The sequence below is a fragment of the Echeneis naucrates genome, chromosome 13 (genome assembly GCF_900963305.1).
Source record: "Echeneis naucrates chromosome 13, fEcheNa1.1, whole genome shotgun sequence".
In the NCBI taxonomy this organism is placed as follows: domain Eukaryota; kingdom Metazoa; phylum Chordata; class Actinopteri; order Carangiformes; family Echeneidae; genus Echeneis; species Echeneis naucrates.
Window position 1 is genome coordinate 1,336,632 of NC_042523.1, and position 22,376 is coordinate 1,359,007.

The following is a 22,376-nucleotide window of genomic DNA, read 5'->3' on the forward strand; positions in this document are numbered from 1 at the left end:
GCTGCTGCGTGTATAAGTTGAGAATTGTGGGTTAAAACAAAGCTGGATTAACATGTCCGGGATCTCTTTCCATTACCTGGCTTCACTTACCCCGACATTTGCTATCTGGATAAACGGTCTCAAGAAGCCAGGTGCTTCATGAGAATGTAGGGTTTTCTCATCTAGATTTGTGCGTGTTCACATGAATGGGATGATGGGGGGTTTGCTACAAAAGACCAATCAGACTATAAATCAGTTCAAGGAAAAAGTAACACAGTTGCAAGAAGCCACATTTATTTAGAGTAAACACAAAAACTTGTGCAACAAAAATGGACCAGACTCAGTGATTAACTCCCTTACAACTAACTATGTGCCCTACAGACAATATCTAACTAGGCCAGTGAGTAGTGATAGCTAACATGTCTTTGGGGTCATCAGGTGGGAACCTCCTTTCACCGCTGTTTTTCGTCTAGTTAGTCCAACAACACCTCAATGAGGCTAGACAGTGATCACTGGCACCCCAGAGTCACCCCCCTAATTCCAGCCATCACCGCTCCTCACACAAAGCCAACTATCTCAAGCAGCACTACTGTTAACTACTCTGACCTCTCACCAACTGCACCAGTGACAGCGGGGTGGGGATACAGATCCTGGTTCAGGTAGGGGAGAGAAATAAAAGTAGGGATGGGATACAGACCCTGGTTCAGGTAGGGGGCAGGAGATGGAGGACAAGTTACACTAGCAGATTCAGCAAACAAACTCACCTGGACAGTCCTATAATCAAACCAAATCAAATCAAATCAGATTTATTTGTATAGCGCCAAATCATAACAAAGTTACATCAAGGCACTTTACATATAGAGCAGGTCTAGACCAAACTCTTTATAAATTTATTTAAAGAGACCCAACAGATCCCCCGATGAGCAAGCACTTGGCAACAGTGGCAAGGAAAAACTTCCTTTAAGAGGCAGAAACCTCGAGCAGAACCAGGCTCAGGGGGGGCGGCCATCTGCCTCGACCGGTTGGGTTGAGAGAAAGAGAGAGAGAGACAGGCAGGCAGGCATTGGAGGGGGGGGGTGCAGGCAGGAATGTGTTGTTGCATGAAGTTCATGGAGTTGAGCTGTAATACAGAATTCATGCTATATGGGACCAGCAGGTGTTGCAGGAACATGGGATGGAGATGAGTCACCACCTGCAGGATGAGGACAGGGAGAGAGAGGAGAGGAACTGGGAGAGACAGAGACTTTGGCAGAACATGGTTAGTAAATGCAGTATAAATGCTTAGAACTGGGTGAAACAGTTTTTTTTTTTTTTTTTTTTTTTTAAGAAGGATGGTTTTTATCAGCGCATGCAAGGAGGGAGTTAGAGAGAAAGAGGGAGAGAGGGTGACAGGGAGAGACAGAGAGCGAGAGAGAGAGAGAAGCTCAGTCCTTCCCCCAGCAGCCTAGGCCTATAGCAGCATACCTAAAGAGTAGAGGACTTTTTAACTGTACGCTCTGTCATACAGGAAAGTTTTAAGCCTGGTCTTGAAAGTTACTAAAGAGTCCGCCCCCCGGACCGATGCTGGGAGTTGGTTCCATAGAAGAGGAGCCTGATAACTGAACGATCTGCCTCCAGATTTACTCTTGGAGACTCTAGGAACCACAAGTAAACCTCCATCTAGAGAGCGGAGTGGCCTGCTAGGACAGTAAGGAACTATGAGCTCTCTGAGATACGATGGAGCTTGGCCATTAAGAGCTTTATACGTTAAAAGAAGGATTTTGAATTCTACTCTATATTTTACTGGCAGCCAATGAAGAGCAGCTAACACGGGAGAGATGTGATCTCTTTTCCTAGTTCCTGTTAATATTCGTGCAGCAGCGTTCTGAATTAACTGAAGGCCTTTTAGAGATTTGTTTGGACATCCAGATAGTAATGAGTTACAGTAGTCCAGCCTAGAAGTTACAAATGCATGGACTAGTTTTTCTGCATCATCCTGAGAAAGGATGTTTCTGATTTTCCTAATGTTTCTCAGGTGGAAGAAAGCTGCCCGACTAACTTGTTTTATGTGAGGGACAAAGGACATGTCCTGGTCAAAAATTACTCCAAGGTTTCTTACAGTGGAGCTGGAGGCCAAAGTAATGCCGTCCAAACTGATGAGATGATTAGATAGTATTTTTCTGAGGTGCTTAGGACCGAGTACAATAACTTCTGTTTTGTCAGAGTTGAGAAGTAAAAAATTTCCAGTCATCCAGACTTTTATGTCTTCAAGACATGCCTGCAGTCTGACTATCTGACTGACTTCATTTGGCTTCATTGATAGGTACAGCTGAGTATCGTCTGCGTAGCAGTGGAAATTGATGCTGTGTTTCCTGATAATGTTGCCTAGAGGAAGCAGATAAAGCGTAAAGAGGATTGGTCCAAGTACCGAACCCTGCGGGACTCCATGACTGACTACAGTACATGAGGAGGAGCTGTTGTTTACATGAACAAACTGATGTCTATCTGATAAGTAGGATTTGAACCACTTTAGTGCAGTTCCTTTAATTCCAATTTCATGTTCCAGTCTCTGTCGTAAAATATTATGATCTATGGTGTCGAATGCAGCACTAAGATCTAGAAGGAGAAGTATGGAGGCTGATCCATTGTCTGAGGCCATTAGAATGTCATTGGAGACTTTAACCAGCGCTGTTTCTGTGCTATGATGGGCTCTAAATCCTGACTGAAACTCTTCAAACAAACTGTTCCCATCCAGATGCTCGTGTAGTTGTTTTGCTACAGCTTTCTCAATGATTTTAGAAATAAATGGAAGGTTCGATATGGGTCTATAGTTTGCCAAAACATCTGGATCAAGATTAGGCTTTTTAAGCTGGGGTTTGATGACCGCAGTCTTAAGTGCCTGAGGTACATAACCCAGAAATAAAGTCAGATTAACCAAATCTAGAATGAACGGCTCAATTACATAAAAGATCTCTTTAAAGAGGCTAGTTGGTACTGGGTCTAATAGACAGGTTGACGGTCTGGATGATGAAGCTATAGAAGCTAGCTCTGAGAGATTTAGAGGTGAGAATAATTCCAGATGTAAAAGAGGCGCCGCAGCTGATTCAGCAGTTGCCGTCTTCAGAAGGGGATTTTTATCTAACGTAGGCAAGAGCTGATAAATTCTTTCTCTGATCGTGAGAATTTTGTCTGAAAAAGAACTAATAAAATCATTACTGCTTAGAGCTAAGGGGATCAAGACAGATTCATAAATAAATAAAAATTCGAGTGTATTGTTCAGCACTTTAAAACTTTGTTTTATGCACAAGAGATAGAAAACACATACACATGTATTAAGTCCTTTATAAATGAGATTAAAATGCATTTAGGTTGAGTTCACAGGCTGTATTTTTACAGTAAATGGGGCAGCAGGGCACCTGCAAAGACTTTGTGAATGAATGCTTTAGCAGAGCAAGCATAGGACCTTTCTTAACACTGGCTAAGTCCACTTGCACATGTCCAGATTTAAAACAAAATTATTGAAATCAAATTAACATGTACATATGCAATAAATAAACTAATTATCAGGCAAAAATCTAATTGACAGACTGACACTTGTGACAATACTGCTAAAAAACTCTGTTGAAAATTAATTAAGTTTTGATGATTGACAGAGACTGCAACATTTGACTCAAAAATGAAAAAAATCTGTTTTAACAACAAAGTAGATTCAGTATCTACTAGGTAACTGAACAAGACAATTAACTCACAAATCTTGGACAAAATATCAAATTCAAATAGAAACAGGCTACTTTCTTTGGAGACAAAACAATTCATAAACCTGAATAAAACATCCCTGTAAATAAATCTAAAATGTCAGTAAAATCTGATTCTGACATTTATATCCAGATCCTTTAGAATGACAAAAATAAATATTACTGTTCTTGTCCTGTCCTCTCCCTCTCTTTTCTCTCTCTCTGACTACCACTATCTGTAGCTTTAGCTTAGCTTAACAGCACTCGTAATTGAGTAGGCTTTTGAACAATGCAGGGGAAATATTGCAGATAACCTGTAACTGGCGCTTTTGGTGGCTTTTGGATGTGTGTTCTAACTTATGCAACTATGTCTGTGTAACTGAGTTTTGTGTTTGATTCCACTTGTCACAATCACAAACAATCACATTTTAGTTTGTGAAACCTCACTGGTGGGTCTCTCCTCAGCACATAAATACTAACTGTGACGTCAGCACAGTGCCATTAAGAGAGGATTGTTCCCACGGTAGGTTACACGAAGCACAGCGTTATATTAAATCTGCTAAAATAGCATAATTCAATGAAACATAATACTATGTCTGACTAGATGTATGAAAACGGCAACTGCATTGCACTCACTTTAATGTGCCATATTAGTAAAATTTTGTGAGTGTTAAAGTTAGCATTCTTAGCTCCTCAGCTAAGCTGACTTTTCTATAGAGCTGTGCCGCATTACTGTGCCTACGTGACTGACCAGTGCGTTTTCATGCTGCACACAGACGCAATAAAGTCCGGTGTAAAGCTGAAGAGAGTGTCGGTCCATAATTCACGCAACACAACGCAGAAAGAGATTCCAGGTTAAACAACAGTTACATCTGCGTGGGCACACATGCGCCATGCACCGTGTGAGTAGAAGGCTCCAGCCACACTTCCTGCGGCTGCTACCTCCGCTCGTTGGAAAGAGTGTGGGGTGGACTCAACCATTACTAGGAATGGGAGGGGGAGACTAAATCTTTAAAGATTTAAATAAGCTATATAGCGAATAAAGATTTAAAAAGCACATTACTGCGGTGCTCATTATTATTATTATAATGATTAATGATTATTTATAATGATTATCATTATAATGAGAACCTCTCACATTGTGCTTTCAATAAATGCTACTAAATTGTTAAAAAATTATTAATTGTGCCTCAAATTATTCTAGGAGAGGGAACGCTTTACTGGAGGTGGGGAGATGATCCGCTTGTCCTCCGAATTTCCGCCTATGATTGGAAGGATGTTTTTCACAATGTAGAAAAAGTCAGCTAATGCTGTTTGCAATGTTTTCCCTCCTACTGAGCACGCTGGAGGCTCTAAACTTTAGATATAACTTAGATATAATCATGGGACTAATGTTACTAAAAATGTTGGCAATCTCCCCTTTGATATAACGAAACAGCCACTCAAATCCTGTTCTTCTTGGTGAACTGTGCACAACACTTAACCAACATTTAAGATGTGTGGCATATAGCTTAAATGTTCAGCTGGAAATGCTGCACCAGTACAGAAAGGTTCGTCCCGCATGTAGCATGTCATTGACAGCTGTGACGTTTTCCCAGAGGTGGCCAATAGGGTGGCCAAGACCAATAACCCGGGGGGGGGTTTGACCCAGACTCCTAATGTGCATTCAATCATTCATTTATCTTCAACTGCTTATCTGTTTCCAGGTCTCTGGATGTTTTTATGCTAGAATATTTAATAAAATGACTGTCTTCATAATAAGGGTCACTATGTATAAATGTTCCTGACCAAATAAAACCCTCATCCCACTTCATGTTTGTCTTTTTTAACCCATATCTCTGCAGACCCTAGCGTGTCATTGAATGGGAATTGAATAAAATGTCTCTTCGAATTTGTTTGTGTTGCTGCAGTCACTTTGTGTCCAGTCTTTTTCATGAGGCAGATGAACTGAATTTTATGTGCCTGTGTGTACAGAGCCACGATGATCAAAATCAGGATGTAACCAGACAGAAAAAAGCAGGGTCAGACAGGGTTAAAACTAGACAACCTTTATTCCCATCTGTGTGCAGGATTTTACAGACATGACATGTCTGACTCCTGCTATTTCATTCCCAGTCTCCCGTTTCATGTTTTTTCATATTTTTTTATCTTTCTGATTTTGTTTTCTTATACCCTGTTCATTTATTGAAATCGATAGAAGTCACACAGTATATGTGTGTTTTATATCAATTTCCCTTTTAAAGTGTAGAGATGTTAGCTGCTTTAGAACTTTATCCTTAAAATCTGTTTATTTCGAAGACAAGGTGTCATTTGTTTTTACACTTGAAATTACAGAAGGTTTGTTGCAAATATAGCAGCCACAATTTCCACAAAATGAAAGCTACCACTAATACATGATAAAAACTTGAAATTACATCTTTTAATCAGGTTGCATTGATGAGCTACAGTTTCATGGGACAATCTGGGGAAATTATCATTATTTTGTGACTGAATTTGTATTAGTAGTGTAGTGTAGATTTAGATTATCATGAAAGGAACAGAGTCAGATTCTAACCCTGACTTCAGTTGTCTTAGACAAAAACAAAAGGTGATGCAACGTTCCAGTTTAAATAGTTTTACTATCAGCTGTAATAAAAGCAAACATAATACTTATATTTACTGCTTTCTACAACTGAAAACCGACTCAAGTATATCACAGTGTTTATTAAGACCAGGTCTAAACCAAAACCTGCGATCAACATAAATCATGCACCATCATTTGCTTCAGTATCAGCTGGTTTCAGTCCAGCATCTGCGGATTTCAGTCCGGTGTCACCTGTTTTACGTCTAGTTTCAGCTAGTTTCAATAGAAGCAGTTTGTATCACTTACATCAATGCATCAGATTCCCTCACAGTTGGGCCTCCATTGTGGTGCAGCTGATCTATTGTTTGTTTATCCAACAGAGGCAATATTCAAAAATATGTGGCACATAATGTTGGAGGAATTTTACATCAAGTCAGAAATGTGTGTGGTCACATGGATCTGAACACTTTCTTATGTTTTGATGGTGATTCTGTCTTTGTTAACAAGACAGTTTTAACTGTGATCAATTGATATTAAAATATTAGCTGCACATTGAAATTGTGATGTTTCATTAAATGAATTTAATTTCCCCAAAGTTATTTGTTCTCCCAGTTCGTCTCCTCTCTCTCCCTGTCCTTATCCTGCTGGCGGTGAATCATCGCTACTCCATGTTCCTGCAATGTCTGCTGTGCCCATATTTCTATGTGCCTCATTCCTGGAATATTGAAAACGAAAAACCAGCTGTCAGGATTTTTTATTGAAGACAAGTAAAGGATGGAATGAAAAACAAGTCAAGCACGGGACAAATCTATGAAAGATGGTCAATGCCACATTTTAACAAATGTTTTTTTACAGTATCAACACACAGTGATCAGGGAAACGTGGTTACAGCTAATTAACTTCTAGTATGTAAGGTAGTCATGTTATTATCCAGCTCTTGATATAAAGGGACTGGTAAACTGGTTCATCTCACCAAATGAGAGCATTGTGAGGAAGTTCTTTTTTATGTTAATTAATACAAAATTTTAAATTTCTGCTTTCCTAAGATAAATCAAAAAGTATTTACAGCACAGACATGTTAACAGTGTGTTCATTATTTAAGTTTTCGTTTAGGAGTTCCTTTAGGAGTGATGTCAACAGTGCAGGGACCAACAACAACAGATCACATGATCCCAAATTATCACCCACTGAGAAAACTTTGTTTGATGATTTTCTGCAGGCTGCATTTGTCCCTGCTGCTTGTCCACTTTTTTCCTTCCCCTCAGCTTTTTGTGAATGTCTTGGACAAAGCTGCCAACAGTCAGTTTTCAAATTTCAACTGTCCAGTCAGCAAAAAGCAGATGCCGAGATCCGTGGTATTTATACTGTATGAGCTGTCATTTAACCAAACTCCAAATGTATATTCTGATATTTTTAGTTATTGGATTTTTGATTTTCTTGAGCTTTGAATATATGAAAGTTTCCCTTTTTTGATTTAATTCTAAAAAATAAACTTCAATGACATTCTGAGTTTCTCAGATATACTGGTACAATTTTGACTTCAGTTTAAGATGATAAAGTACTACAAACAATGCAATTGGCTCATCTTTATCTGAACATGTTAAGTTATCACCTGAGTGCTTTCTAGAATCCATCTTGCGAATAAAACGTAACACTTTGTTACCTCTGTGAATATATGAACCAGTACAGATTTATGAAAATGGCCGTAACAAAGTTGTTCAAACAGTCCATCAAGGTATGACAAGGAGACAGGAATAAGATGTATCAGATCAAATTCTCATCTGAGTCTGTTCCGATTTAAATGTGGTTGATGTAAATAAGTATGATGTCAGCACAGATGCTGCTTCACAAGATGGAGTCTTATTCATTCAGTGAAGGTTCACAGTCTTCTCCTGCTAAGCAGTTTGACACTGACACTAAATAAAACTTAGTGCTCTATTGAGACATTTTTTCCTTTGCACTATGCTTAACCAGGTGACTACCTGAGGCTTTTCAGGATGTGTAAATGACATGCTTTCAGGCAGTTATGCGATTGATTCTGTCGAGATGATGATAGGGACATTGGTGTTTGACATCATGCGGCAAGGATGAAAGATATAAACTGTTCTACAGGATTACAGGCACATAACTCTTCACAGAGAAGGAGGGAAGACATGAATCATGACCAGAACAGCACAGCGTAAGGACTTCATGGTGCCCCGCAGGATTATAAGGATTTGATATTCAACTCAGGTGATTATTAGGACAATCTGAAATGCTAATGCAAAATAATGACATGCCACAACAAGAGGGACATCTCCTCATGCATAGAATGATACGCTGTGACATGCAGGATTAGGAGGGCCTGATATACCGTCATCAATATTACAAAGATATGATAACTTGTGGAGACAATAAAGGAATGGATTATGAGTATGTGACATCATCATTGTTGAGCAAATTCCACATATTGTTACTTTTTGAAGTGATGATGCTGCAGTGATTACATTAATATCTTTGTTGAGAATTTGGTCTCACCAGGATCACAGAACTGCCAAATGTTAATCATCTGCCCCTAGAGCGCTTTAATGGAGTCTTTGAAGTTCATTTTAGAGAACAGTCCAAATGCAAAATTGTGTCCTTTCAGAGTGTGGCCCACTCTAAAATTGCTGTTGTTTTGTCCGTGTGTTGGCATTCTCAGCTGTTGGACGGTAGCTCTGGTTTCAGTCGGATGGCCCAGGAGTTGGCAGATACAATGTCTCCTCGTCGATGGATGCGACAGGTATAAATACCCTCATTGAATTCATTGGCAACGATGCGAAGGTCTCTGTCCTTCATGACAATGTAACCGGGAATGGATTTTAGGATCTGCTCGCCATCTTTGAACCAGCTGCAGAAAAGAAGATGAACATGGAGATGAACATCAGAGTTTTGCATATCTTTGGATGTTGGGCAGAAGGCTTCCACACTTACTGATTAGCTCATTAAGTCCTTGTCTTATAACACATTTAATACTCACAATAATAAGACCAAGTGTCAACCCGCTACAACATCACCCATCAGTTGTTTGTCCATCCATCCATCTTCTACAGCTTTTCCTTTTGCAGGTCACAGGAGGTGCTGGAGCCAATCCCAGCTCACTCCAGGCAAGGGCGGGGTAGACCCTGGAAACGTCGCCAGTCCATTGCAGGACAGAGACAGTCTTCCAAAACTAATCCATGTTGCTAATACTTACCTGAGTTATAACCTCTAGCCTAAATCTATTTATAATTTGGAGTAAGTGCTACAATATTTAGTGGCGAGCTAGCCAGGAGTTTAATAAACAGTTGTTACTTACAATGGAAGTATTCGAAAAGCTGCAAGTTGTAATTTCACATGCTGTTTTGGTTGATAATTTCACTAACACTGAGGCTGATGAGGAGGTGCTAGACTTTCTGAAACAGTACAGATCAGTAGAACCTTTACAGTAGATGATGAAGATACAGATTTTTACGGTTATCCTATCGTTGAGTTTGGGACTAGCGCTGTGGTGGCTGCACTCCAGCCACTATTGCTGTATACGTTTATTGCTTCAGGTGGTGCATTTAAATACACACTATCTGTACTGCCTGATTGTTACGCAAGTGATGTGGGTACCTAAAACAGTCAGATTTACCTTGCAGATCTTCGATCATTGGCTAAACAACAGGTAAAGACTTTGCACATGTCCTAAAGGGTATGATGGCTTAGATTGGTGACACTATAGTTTAACTGCAACCTCAAGTCTCACCCATTATAGACTCACCTGAACCAGTGTCACTGATAGAAGCAGTCCCTCTGCTACAACCAACTCAAGTTCCTCCTGTTACCAATTCAGCAGTTTAGTCTCAAGCACGACCATCTCTTTCCTCTCTCTCTCTCTTAATGAACTCAACCCCCCAGATGTCCAAAGATATGTTGTTGAGCATATTGTTAAAAGTGAGGATCATGCAATCCACTCTCTTTCTCCTCAAAAATTGTGTGTTTTCTCAGGCAGTCCTCGACTCCCACATGAAACAGACTTTAATACCTGGCGTCCCAGTGTGGACCTGATAATGAAGGATTCTGCTGTGTCTGATATGCAGCGTTCAAGGAAAGTTTTGGAATGTCTCTTGCCCCCAGCTGCAGATATGATCAAACATTTAAGTCCAGATACTCTCCCTGACATCTATTTACAGTAACTTGACTCAGCCTATGGCACAGTGCAAGACGGAGATGAATTGTTTGCAAAATTTATGGGTACCTGCAGAGGGTGTTGGGATAATTTCCAGTTGTTACTGCTTCTTCGAACCGAGGAAGATCGCAAAGCTTCAAAAGTTATAAGAATGAAACAACACCTTGGTGCAACTAGACAGAAAGTTGCAGTGAACTGCCCTGAGCACTCTCACTCAACAGCTGGCCAAGCAAATGGCTGACATGCAGAAGCAGCTTACTGCCATGACTGCTTCATCTAAAAAGAAACAGCATTACTCAAGTCAGTCCTCTTATGCCAGTAATTCCCATCAACGATCCAAGTCAGCCAAGTTCAGTAAATCCCCTGCAAAACCTCTTTCAACTGCACCAAAACCCTGCTACTGCTTCCAGTGTGGGGAGGATGACCACACCAAGCTGCAATGTCAAAACTTCTGGCAGTTGGGCGATTGTTGAACACCCACAGTCCTCATTACCTGCTGGTTGTTAAGACTTCTTTAATAACTCTCCCATCTCATTCTCCATACAAAGTTCCAGTTGTGCTCACTAACCACACAGAACAAGACGTCTACATTCCACCGCTCACTGTGATAGCAACTTGGAATATGTTAAGCTGTCATCTCTCAGCAATGTGTGAAAGCTGCTGCTCCAAAAGAATCAAAGGTTGAACTAAATTTCAACTTTGAGTCCAACCTTCCACCAGAATGGAAAGAGCGCATAACCAATCAGCTCCTTGATCTCCCTGAATTCTTTTCACACCATGACCTCAACTTTGGCTGTACAAGTAAAGTCAAACACAACATTCAACTCCATGATGAAACTCCTTTTAAACATTGTGCCCGTCCAATACATCCTAATGATTTTGATGCTGTCCAACAACATCTTCACGAGTTGCTGACAGCTGGAGTCATCAGAGAGTCAGAATCTCCCTTCTCATCAGCAATTGTCGTTGTGCGAAAGAAAAATGGTGGTATTTGCTTATGCATAGACTACAGGAAGTTGAACCAACAATCAGTCAAGGATGCGTATGCCCTTCCAAATCTGGAAGAAATGTTTTCTGCATTGACTGGTTTGAAGTGGTGCTCTGTTCTTGACCTTAAGTTGAGGGTATTATCAGATTGCAATTAATGAAGATGACAAGCCCAAAACTGCTTTTGTGATGCCACTCGGGTTTTGGGAGTTCAACCGAATGCCGCAAGGCATAACAAATGCACCCAGCACCTTTCAAAGGTTGATGGAGAAGCGTATGGGCGACGTAAACCTGAAAGAAGTCCTTGTCTTCTTGGATGATCTCAGTCTTCTCAGACAGCCTGGAGGAGCATGAATGAATGTTGAACCACTTGAAAGAATATGGTCCCAAGTTATCTCTCGAAAAATGCAAGTTTTTCCAATCCTCAGTCAGATACCTTGGTCATGTTGTTTCAGAAGGAGGAGTTGAAACTGATCCAGATAAGATCAGTGCCCTTAAAACCTGGCCAATTCCAAAGACATTTAAAGAACTGAAATCATTCTTAGGATTCTGTGACTACTACCGCTGTTTCATAAAGCATTATGCAGCCCTAGTGAAACTCCTGAATGATCTTACCCGTGGATATGGTCCCACACATGGAAAGCGTCCCTATAAAACCCAGTATCAAGATCCAAAACAAACCTTTTGTGACTGTTAGACACAGGAATGCCAATTTGCTTTTGACACTCTGATCAACAAACTTACCTCTGCCCCAGTTCTTGGTTATGCCAACCCCAAAGAGTCCACCACTGGCTTGGGAGCAGCCTTGTATCAGGAGCAGGAAGGACAACTCTGTAATCACTTATGCCAGCCGGGGCTTGTCTCAGAGTGACTCTCGCTATCCAGCACACAAGTTGGAGTTTCTGGCATTAAAGTGGAGTGTAAGCGAGAAATTCCATGATTATCTTCACGGTTCAAACTTTACAGTAATAACTGACAGCAATCTACTCGCATACATTTTAACGTCTGCGAAGCTTGATGCTACCAGTCATCGATGGCTTACTGCCTTATCCACCTACTTGTTCACACTGCAGTATGGAACTGGTAAACAAAACACTGATGCAGACGCTTTGTCCCGAAGACCCCATGAACATTACCTTGACAACCAGCACTCCCAGAAAGACACCGATTTCATCTGCAACTTCAGAGCAACATCTTGTGGGCCAAAGTAGTGTGCTTTCTCCAGATGTCGATGCTATGTGTCATGGTGCTTTGGTCCGATCCAGCAACCACCTAAATCCAAGCCAAGCACAAATCACTCTGGTGGAGTCAATGGCTATTACTGCTGATGCCATCCCGTCCATCTACAGTAATGAGTCCGATCATGGGTTATCTGTCATCACCTCCTTGTCTAAGTCTGACTTGCGAGAAAAGCAGAGAAATGATCGCAGCATCCATCAGCTGGAAACTGGAGACAAAGTTCCTCCAACTGTCAGACAAGAGCTCCCTGCACTTGCATTGGTACTAAGAGAGCTGAACCGCCTTGAGTTGCGAGACGACATTTTGTACAGGAGGAGACAGGATGGTGATAAAATACTTCAACTTGTTTTACCAGAGGAGCTAAGGTCAAGGGTCATAACCAGCCTTCATAATGACATGGGGATTGACCAAACGCTTGACCTTGTTCATTCAAGATTTTTCTGGCCCCAGATGGCAACTGATGTTTAAACCAAAATAAAGACCTGTGAAACAGTGTGTGAGGAGAAAAACCTTACCAGAGTGAGCTGCACCATTAGTCAACATCACCACAACTTGTCCCCTGGAGTAGATCTGTATAGACTTCCTGTCGATTGAACCGGATCAAAGTAACACTAAAGACGTACTTCTCCTTACAGACCACTTCAAAGTTTGCACTGGCGATTCCAACCCCCAAGCAGAAAGCTCACATAATTGCCAAGTGTTTGTGGGAGGACTATGTAGTGAGTTATGGCATCCCTGAACGCATCCACACCGACCAGGGAACTGATTTCTAATCCAAGTTGATTAAGGAACTTTGTGACCTAGCAGGTATTGAGAAGACACAAACAACCTCTTACCATCCTCAGCGGAATCCCATCGAAAGATTAAATCGAACGCTGCTGGGAATGCTTGGTACACTGGAACCAAAACAAAAAACACAGTGTAAAGAGTATGTGAAGCCACTTGTTCACGCATACAACTGTACTTGAAATGAAGTCATCGGGTTCACACCGTACAAGTTAATGTCTGGTCGTGTGCCCCAATTACCTGTGGACTTGGTATTTGGGTTGCCATTGAGAGAAAATTGATCAAAAACACATTCCTAATATGTTGAAAATCTTCACTCCAGGCTTGAGCAAAGCTACCAACTCGCTTCAAAAAATGCAAGATCTATATATCTATACCCACAGCCAGTGTTCCCCAATGCTCTGTGCCCCAAGCCCCGCAGACAAACTTACCTGGAGAGGTCTTACCCGGGGACAACTTACCTGGAAATAACTTACCTAAAGAGCCGGGAAAGCAACCTGTGGAAGAAGGAGAGAGATTCGCTGAACAAACATTTGAAGAAGCCCCTGAACAGTCAGAGAGTCCACAATCCAAACCTACCACAGACTCTGACCAGTCCCACGATAGTGGTAAGTCCAATAATACGTTAAGACGCTCAACTCATGATCGCAGAGAACCTGACAGATTACAGTATACCAAGTTTGGTAATTCATTTATTTTTGGTAGTGCAAATCTTTTGGCAAATGCATACACAGAAGTTTTAAATGTAACCACTGCAGACCCAGTTAGTGCAGTCCCTCAAGTTCACGTTGTGTAAACCATCCCATGCAGAGGGACATGCATGGATTTAGAGGGGAGACACTGTAACTCCAGTAAAACTAGGAGTTTTATTTATCATACTGACTGTTAGAGCTAATTTGAGTTCTTGTGAGTCATGTGATTTAATCATGGCGGAACACCCAGTCAGGAAGGCAGTGGGGAAGTGTTGTCAGGCTGAAGTAGGTCAGTAATTTTAACAAAGTCCCTTAATAGCTATCTTTCTGTGTTTGCATCGCCTTACATTATGTCAAACCTTTGTAGATTGATCTGTTCCATACTGAACAGTTGAATGTCCTGACATTTGTACATATGTAAGTATCATACCACTCTACTGATTAATATACTTTATTGGCATACATTTTGATCTTGTTTTGTGTTTATTGTACTGGTGAGTGGTTTTTTGTCTGTGTGTTGGCTCTGTGATGGAATGCAGGGTGACTCCACGCTCACCAGTGTGAGCTGGGATTGGCTCAAGCACTCCCCGCGACCCAGAAACAGATAAGCATTTGAAGATGAATGAATGAATGAATGAATGAATGATTATTAGGTAGAATACATGTTTAAGGTTCTTAAGTATTGGCTTCACTTCACAGACCCAGAGTTATAAAGACTCTGTGAATAGGACTGAGTAAGCACCAGTAACTGTAAGATGAGGATGAAAATATCTCAAGTTAATTATTGATTAGCTGACCTGACTTTGGGCGGAGAGCGGGAATTTTTGATTCCACAGCGGAAACCCACCACCTTTCCCCGTGGAACCATCTTGATCTTGATGTTGGCTGGAGGCGGTGTTGGTGTGGCTACTTCTTCGAGAGGCTCTATGGCAGGAACCAGAAACAGGAAATGATTTTCATACCAGGGATGGTTCGACAAACAGTCAACCCTCAGAGAGGATCAGGTTCCTGTTGTCCAGCTGCAGCAGCAGAGTTATTCAGTACCAACCCCACATTTAGGCTTTATCACAATTCAGGTTCTGAATCCTTCTGGTCAGGTTGTTCGTAACCAACCAAGACAGAATGAGACAGTGATCTATGAATGGTTTTTGCTTTGTGTCATTAACTTTTGTCACCCTAACCTCTTTGTCCCAAATATTGGCTGCTTTTCCTAGTAACCTCAAAAGCTCTTTTCTTTTTTTAACAATAACCTGAGGTTTTAAGGTCCTTAAACTAATAGTTGTATCATTAACAAAAACCATGGGTCTTTGTTTTCTGAGAAAAACTGGAACTGATTTGGAAATAGAATCCCATCTCATTTATTGAAACAGTGCCAAATCATAACAGTTACATCAAGGCACTTTACATATAGAGCAGGTTTACACCCAACTCATTATGGAGTTGTTAAAGAGACCCAACTTATCCTTCCAAGAGCAAGAACTTGACAACAGTGGCAAAGGAGAAAATTCCTTTAAGAAGAAGAAACATCAGATAGAACCAGGCCCAGGGAGGGCAGAGCCATCTGTTTGGGTTGAGAAAGGCAGAGGGTATGTGAGGGTGTGAAGAGGAAAGGCAGTGTTGAGTGGGGTGGACAGAGATGGAGAAAAAACAAGAGCAGCAGGAGAGAAGATGACATAAAAAATGCTAACAAAACATACAGATATAAATAGTATATTTTGTTTGAAACCTGGTAACACTGAATGTGCATTAGCTAACAGCTAGCAGTAGGTGAAAATTGGGTTTTTAGCAGAGGTAACAAGGGGAAATAAGTAGTAATATGTAATGATAACTAAAGGTAACTCTTGCAGCAGCAGGCATTGAGCAGGGCTATGGAGCAGAGATGATTCAGGACAGGGGCAGGAGAGACAAAGTTAGTGTAATATTGTGTATATGCATGGGGAGAGAGGGACAGACTGACACAGGGAGGGAGTAAAGAGAGATAGAGAGGGGTGCATTGGATGATGCCTATGAAATGGGACAGTGTAATTGTACTGTGATGCAATCAGTCCTAAAACTTTGCCTCTGAAGGATAAGACACTGAACTCGGACACAGCATTGAAGATAAGTTCTCAAGGGGTCAGAATAATGATCTAGACCCACCGTAGCAGAGGTCACAGCGCTGAGGACAATTTTTCTTCATGAAGTTCTTCCTCCATTCACAAAAGCCAAGTCGAGCCCAGGGATCACAGACTCGCTTTTTATCCAGGCAACCTGCAAAGACCAGAAAGAGCCATTAGGCTGATTTATTAACAGCAAAATTTCAGTATTATTAATAATGTTTTAATGACGCAGCAGGTTCGGGTTGCCATCTCTTCATATATTTTTTTTTTGCTAAAAGTAATTGCAGGTTGTTGGTGAAAACTGAAGTCACTTCAGGTGTCAGATAAATACTCCTAAATGTCTCCTTAACTACAACACTTGAATAAATGTACACTTACTTTCACCTGTGCAGCCAACAGTTTTAATAAGTTGAACCAAAAGTTGCATTTGTTTTATTTTGTACAAAGAGGATGAGGATGTTTGTGTTGATGAAGATCTGATGAATTGGAAATGTAAATTCATTGATGTTAACAGAACCCCAGGATGGAAGGTCCCTCTATTGATTACTTGTTTGAATGTAATGAAAATTATGTATAAACATGTTTTATTGTGAAAGAATTACACAAAGTCTTATACCCCTTGCAGAAGATTGATGGAAAATGAACCACAACAGACCAGTTCTTGTCCAGCCTATCTCTTTGTATGAAATAGATTGCAGACACAGTTGTCAAAATGAGGGAAAGAGGCTCAGAAAACAAGGAGGAACTGGTTCAGTATCTGGACAACACTGGTTCAGTGTTACCGTAGAGTCTCTGGATGCCCCAAATGTCATCCTGAGCGATGTTCCTCTGTCCTGTGTATGTGGCATTGGGATGCATCAGAGCCTGTGGATCCCTGGAGTGCCACAGGCCCAGAGCATGGCCAATCTCATGAGCTGCAACCTGGACGAGGTCATTCAGCCACACTCCTGCAAAACCACACTGAGTTAAGCCACATGACCACAAAGAGTAGACCACAATTATCCTCCTGTGCATCCAAATAGACAAGCTGAACTGTGAGCTAAACCTTCATGCTCGCTGGTGTAAACCTTGATTCAACAACTAATTTAAGCTGCTTTGGCTCAAATAATAATAATAATAATAATAATAATAATAATAATAATAATAAGTTGGTAGAGAGCTGCTTCAGCTCAGACACAATCTCGGGATTCTGTTCTGGGCCCTGATCAGACCACCCCAGAAATTGGATTTGATTTGGATTTACGGATTGAGTCATCCTGACATTATCCTAGAAGAGACCTTGATAAGCATGCCTGTGGACCTGTCCAGGGGCAGGAAACATCATACAACATCATGCGAACCACTGACCTCTAGCTTCAGAGCCTAAAGTTTGATCCAGTCTCTTCCAGTACAATTAAAAAAAAAAGGCTTTCTTCACCTCATTGTGCCTTGTTCTTTTGGACGTCAGTTTTATGACAAAAATGTTTCATATTTTTGTGATTTAGATGTCACCTGCCTCCTTCTATGGTGGTTAGACTTACATCACATCTGATTCCCAGTAATATAACTAAAACTACACCCTGTTCTATGTCTGTACATCTGCTGTATACAAAATAGCTATCTGCAACATTGCTTTCTGTAGCACGGCCACCTTTCGTACTGCTGTCTTTAGCGCCACTGCCTGTAGAACCGTTTCTGTTACACTGCGGTCTGTAGCACTGCTCTCAGTGTACAAGTTGGAGTACCTTGTTTCCAGCTGAACCTGGACTTTCCGAGGATCCAGAATTCGTGGTTGTCAAAGTGGATTTCCCCTCGCGGTGGCAAGAAGGCATGAGCCAGCTCACCATTAAGACCATCAAAACACGGGTGGAGTGGAGACCACCAGCAGTCTGTGTGGTTAAAAGTGTAGAAACCTAAGACACACAAACAGTATGAACAATCAGTGACTATGCAGTCAGAACCAAAAACACGTCGTCCCTTTTCCCACTCACTACCGATGGTGATGTCAACAGTGGTGTTGTTGTCGATAACCTCGGTGAAGGTCAAAGGCGATACGTCACTCCACTTGGTAAAAGCAATGTTGATGGCTTTCCTGGTGTCCTCCATATTCAGAGTGTTGGGGAACTTGGTGATCCTGAGTTGAAGACAGAGAGGGCTGAGGGAACACTTTTTGATTGGTTAAGCTGAAGAACCTTGCATACACAACTCAGACTGAAAGAACCTCATTCTTTGAGCAGGCCTCAGCAGACATGTTGGCCAAGTGCCACACTGGTCCATATTGGGAGATGTGGTTCATGTGATGTGGCCAATGGTGGAATGGAGATTTCCTCCACTTACAAAAAAGTACACCTCTCATGTACTGTTACGGCCTCTATTTGTGGCTCAAAAGGGGAAATGACAAGCACACAACTAAACCAGATGTATTTGCTAAATCAAAGTTTTAATTGAAATTAATTATTCTTTTTCTTTATACAAATGAAAAGCAGTGTGGCAACACTATAAACAAAAAGGTGGGTGCTTACTTCAAAATAACAAACCAAGGGAAACCAAAATAGACTCTAAACTGGAGCTATACTTCGGAATGGAAAAAACAAAGGGACAACCAACAAAAATCCTCACCATTATCACTATCATATACAATATTTAACCAAAAGAAGAAGCCCTAAACCTATCACCCAAGTGAATCACCCAAGCCTTCAGCTAGGGATTCTTATTTAAATCCCTAGCTGAAGGGATAGGTTTAGTGATAATAAACCTAGTAGTGGTTGCATACACACAATTTCATAATCACCCAATAGTCCAACAATACAACAGAAAAACAAGCTTCGGTGGCGAGTTGCTAGTCAACTGCCAGGAATGGCAGGATGGCACAGGCTTCATACAGGTGGCAGATGCTGATTTGGTGGCCCAATGATCCTGCTGCACCAGTCAGGGAGAGACAGGTAGAGAGAGGCAAAGACCAGTGATAAGTGATAGGTAACAGGGATCCCCACCTCCAACACAGACAAAACCTGACACACAGGGAAACACACAAACAACCACACACCTGCACATACAAACACGAGCCGCTTATGGGGGCAGACATAACATGTACTGAGGAACTGCTCAGTCTGATGACATCACACTGGTATCACACATATGACATTATCATGCTGAGACTTGTACTCCACTGATATATGAGTATTATAGATATGAAGGTAACAGCTCACGACAAGCCCTGGAGTGGACTCTTACCCTGGGGTGGATCCTTATCACAGGCGTCATTCTACCCGAGAGAGAGAGAAAGAAAGAGAGAGAAAGAGAGAAAGAAAGAAAGAGAGAAAGAAAGAAAGAAAGAAAGAGAGAGAGAGAGAGAGAGAGAAAGAGAGAGAGAGAGAGACAAAGTTGGGTAGAATAGGGAGAGAATGAGAGCAGGAGGAGGGGATACTGAACACTACTGTTTTATTTTACCTTATGTTTCTATTGTTGTTAAATAATGGCTTGCTATCCTGTTTGTTTTTCTTCGTATGTTACTTGTCAGTCGCACAGCGACATGAGTCTGAAAACCCATTTGACTTCATAGTTGTAGGTTGTGCTAATTAAATGCATCAACACCTATGAATGAAATAGATTGCTCAATTTGAACCACCAATTCATAAAAGATAAAGGATAGATTTGGAATAATCTGCACATTTGCTATTTAATGCTTCTGGAGTTTGGAATGCAGGACTTTTCTTTTGAAAGGATGCATAATGTTAGTGTTTTAATGGCATATTTATCACAACTATTACTTCTTCTGTTATTCTTAATAACTGCTATTTACTAATGCACTTTTATTGGTATCAGTTCTAAGTCCTCTTTATATATTTTATATTATCTGTACGTTATTCTTGCTTTTCCCACTGTGTTCTTTCATCCTGTTCTTTTCTCTATATCCCTCCATAACACCTTCCATCCCTGTCTCTCCCTTGCCTTCCTCATTCTCTCAACCCAACTAGTTGAAGCAGATGCTCCGCCCACTTTGAGATTTCTGTCTCTTAAAGGATGTCTTTCCCTCAACTGTTACCCAGTGCTTGCTAATGGAGGGATTTGTTGGGTCTCATTAAATAACTCTATAAAGAGTTTGGTCTAGACCTACTCTATGTCAATGTGTAATTCAAGTAACCCTATATAAATAGATTTGATCTGATCATGTCGTAGAGCTCAGTCCTTCCTCCACCACTGACACTGTATGTTTGACTGACTGAAGCCACTGCAGAAAGCTACTGAGTATGCTACCGTGCTTCACCTATGTCCTCACCTGTATGTAATATTATGATGAGTCCATTTGTGTCCCAGTGGGTTGATGGCATAGCGTTTGTTCCTCATTGCTCCTGGCTGCAGGCTGTCAGGAGGAGTGACCCTCACTCTGTTGCTGCCTGACATCTATAAACAATACAAATAGAAGCATTAACCTACCGCCTTATTCGAGCTACATTTTCTCTGACGTCCACCAGGGGATGCTATGACCAAGCTAAAGCAGGGAACCCCAGACAGTCTGTAGAGGTGCAGAGTCAGAGTTCAGGTTTCAGCAGGTCCCTCCTGTCTCAGCACTTAGTGTCCTCTTTGCATTTGTTCAGTCTTATTGTAGATGTGTGTAGACGTAGCAGCAAACTGATTCCATACACATGTAAAACTCATGAAACATCTGTCATCCATATGTGAACTGTAGTCTAAACTTGATTTCTAACAGGACACAGTCCCCCCCTCCTTTTCCAACATGCTCTTCTCCTGGTTTTGTTCTGTTAATGTGAACCCTTAACCAACCCAGAGAAAAAAATTGACCTGAAGAAACTCAAAGTCCACCTTTCTGTCTCAATATCTGACTTCAACATGGTGACTTTTTCCAAATGTTTTGAGTCTGACAGAGACAACATCACAAATACGCACAAGAAAATCAAATACACGACAAATACTGACAATTCACACAACACAAACTCAATACACAAAACATCAAATGCACAATAAACACACAACGTATACAATAAACGCAAATAACACAGCAAACACTGCAAAAGCAAACAGATAGCAAAACAAATCTTTGTGGCAATGTCATTCATTTTCAGCGTGAAAATGTGATGATGTCGTTTCCTGTTGACACATCAACAGGAAACATCAACAGGTATAAGTGGCCCAGGACCTGGTGTTCTGGACCCACAGAGTCATCAGAAGGACCAGCAGACAGGCTTGGGAACCCTCATTGAGAGCCAGGGGCCATGAACAGATAACTAGAACACTTCACAGTGAACCGGAGGCCTCCCATATTAAGCTGTCAAACCTTGTGTGCAGCTGTTTATTTCAATAGTTTAGATTAATCTGATTATTTCATTTAGTGATCATCAGTTTGATTAAACGTGACCATGAGCAGGTTTATGATCAGTGAACGATTATCAGAGTCTCAGCTGAGACTCTTGGTTTCAGGGTGGCATTCAGACCTTCAATAAAGAACCGATCATTTAACAAACCAATCAATTGACTGGTTAACTCACCTTCATCATCACCAACACCAAAAGCAGCTGAAGCGCCTCCATTATGAGAACTGGATTCAGGGATCAGACCGTGCGGCACATGACCCGTCTGCCAAACAACCAATTAATCAATCAATGATCAACATGTTCAACTGACGTCATAAGAAAAAAAGATCACCTCCAAAGAAAAATTGGAGTATCAGGTTTCCCTTGAACCAGAGAACCTACCGGGAGCAAAAAGCAAAAAAAACGCGTCCTGCTCTTAGCGAAAAAAAAAAAAGAAAAAAAAAAAGAAAAAAGGAGACCCGAACCAGACTAGTACCGAACCGTCACGAATCAGTCCCACTCGTGTCCGGGCTGCTCTTCAGGTCTCTCTCTGCCCCTCTCCCCGTGTCTGAGGACCGGATAACCTGGGCCAATCCGGCTCTGGAACCAATGTCTCCTGCTCGGCCCAAGAACAAACTGAGGGAACTTCCCGGACAGTGCGCTCGCTGCAGCAGTGGGGCTGGTCCTGAGAGGCGGGGTCAGGTGCGCGTACGGTGTCCGTTTACACATTCGGGATAAATGTGAACTTTAACCCTTTTACTGCAATTACTGAATGTTCCCGTTCTTTGTCACTGATGATCCACATGGAATAGTCAAACATGTATTCTGCTCAAACTCTGCGATGAGATGTGTCTCT

At 41.4% G+C, this 22,376-nt stretch overlaps 1 protein-coding gene and 1 long non-coding RNA gene across 6 annotated transcripts; one reads left to right on the top strand and one right to left on the bottom strand.

The window, feature by feature from the left end:
- The first annotated feature begins 4,179 nt into the window (after window positions 1-4,179).
- LOC115053406 (uncharacterized) lies at window positions 4,180-5,492 on the top strand. The gene is made up of 3 exons (XR_003841442.1): window positions 4,180-4,215; window positions 4,469-4,594; window positions 4,897-5,492. It is a non-coding gene; the product is annotated as an uncharacterized LOC115053406 (long non-coding RNA).
- Window positions 5,493-6,994: 1,502 nt separating this feature from the next.
- Window positions 6,995-22,145, bottom strand: mmp23bb (matrix metallopeptidase 23bb). Of its 5 annotated transcripts, XR_003841409.1 has the most exons (10): window positions 21,923-22,145; window positions 21,716-21,803; window positions 20,488-20,612; window positions 18,200-18,342; window positions 17,954-18,121; window positions 17,012-17,176; window positions 16,270-16,380; window positions 14,928-15,054; window positions 13,489-13,935; window positions 8,987-9,124 (listed from the first exon to the last, which is right to left on the bottom strand). XR_003841409.1 is itself a non-coding variant. In XM_029517546.1 (9 exons), exons 2-9 carry the CDS (start codon window positions 21,755-21,757, stop codon window positions 8,932-8,934), a joined length of 1,071 nt encoding a protein of 356 aa, XP_029373406.1. In that variant the 5' UTR covers window positions 21,758-21,803; window positions 21,923-22,145; the 3' UTR covers window positions 6,995-8,931. The 5 variants fall into 5 exon arrangements, 4 of the variants coding, with proteins under 4 accessions (XP_029373406.1, XP_029373405.1, XP_029373408.1 ...); XM_029517546.1 differs by lacking the exon at window positions 13,489-13,935 and having other exon boundaries at window positions 6,995-9,124; window positions 18,203-18,342; XM_029517545.1 differs by lacking the exon at window positions 13,489-13,935 and having other exon boundaries at window positions 6,995-9,124.
- Between the last annotated feature and the right edge of the window lie 231 nt (window positions 22,146-22,376).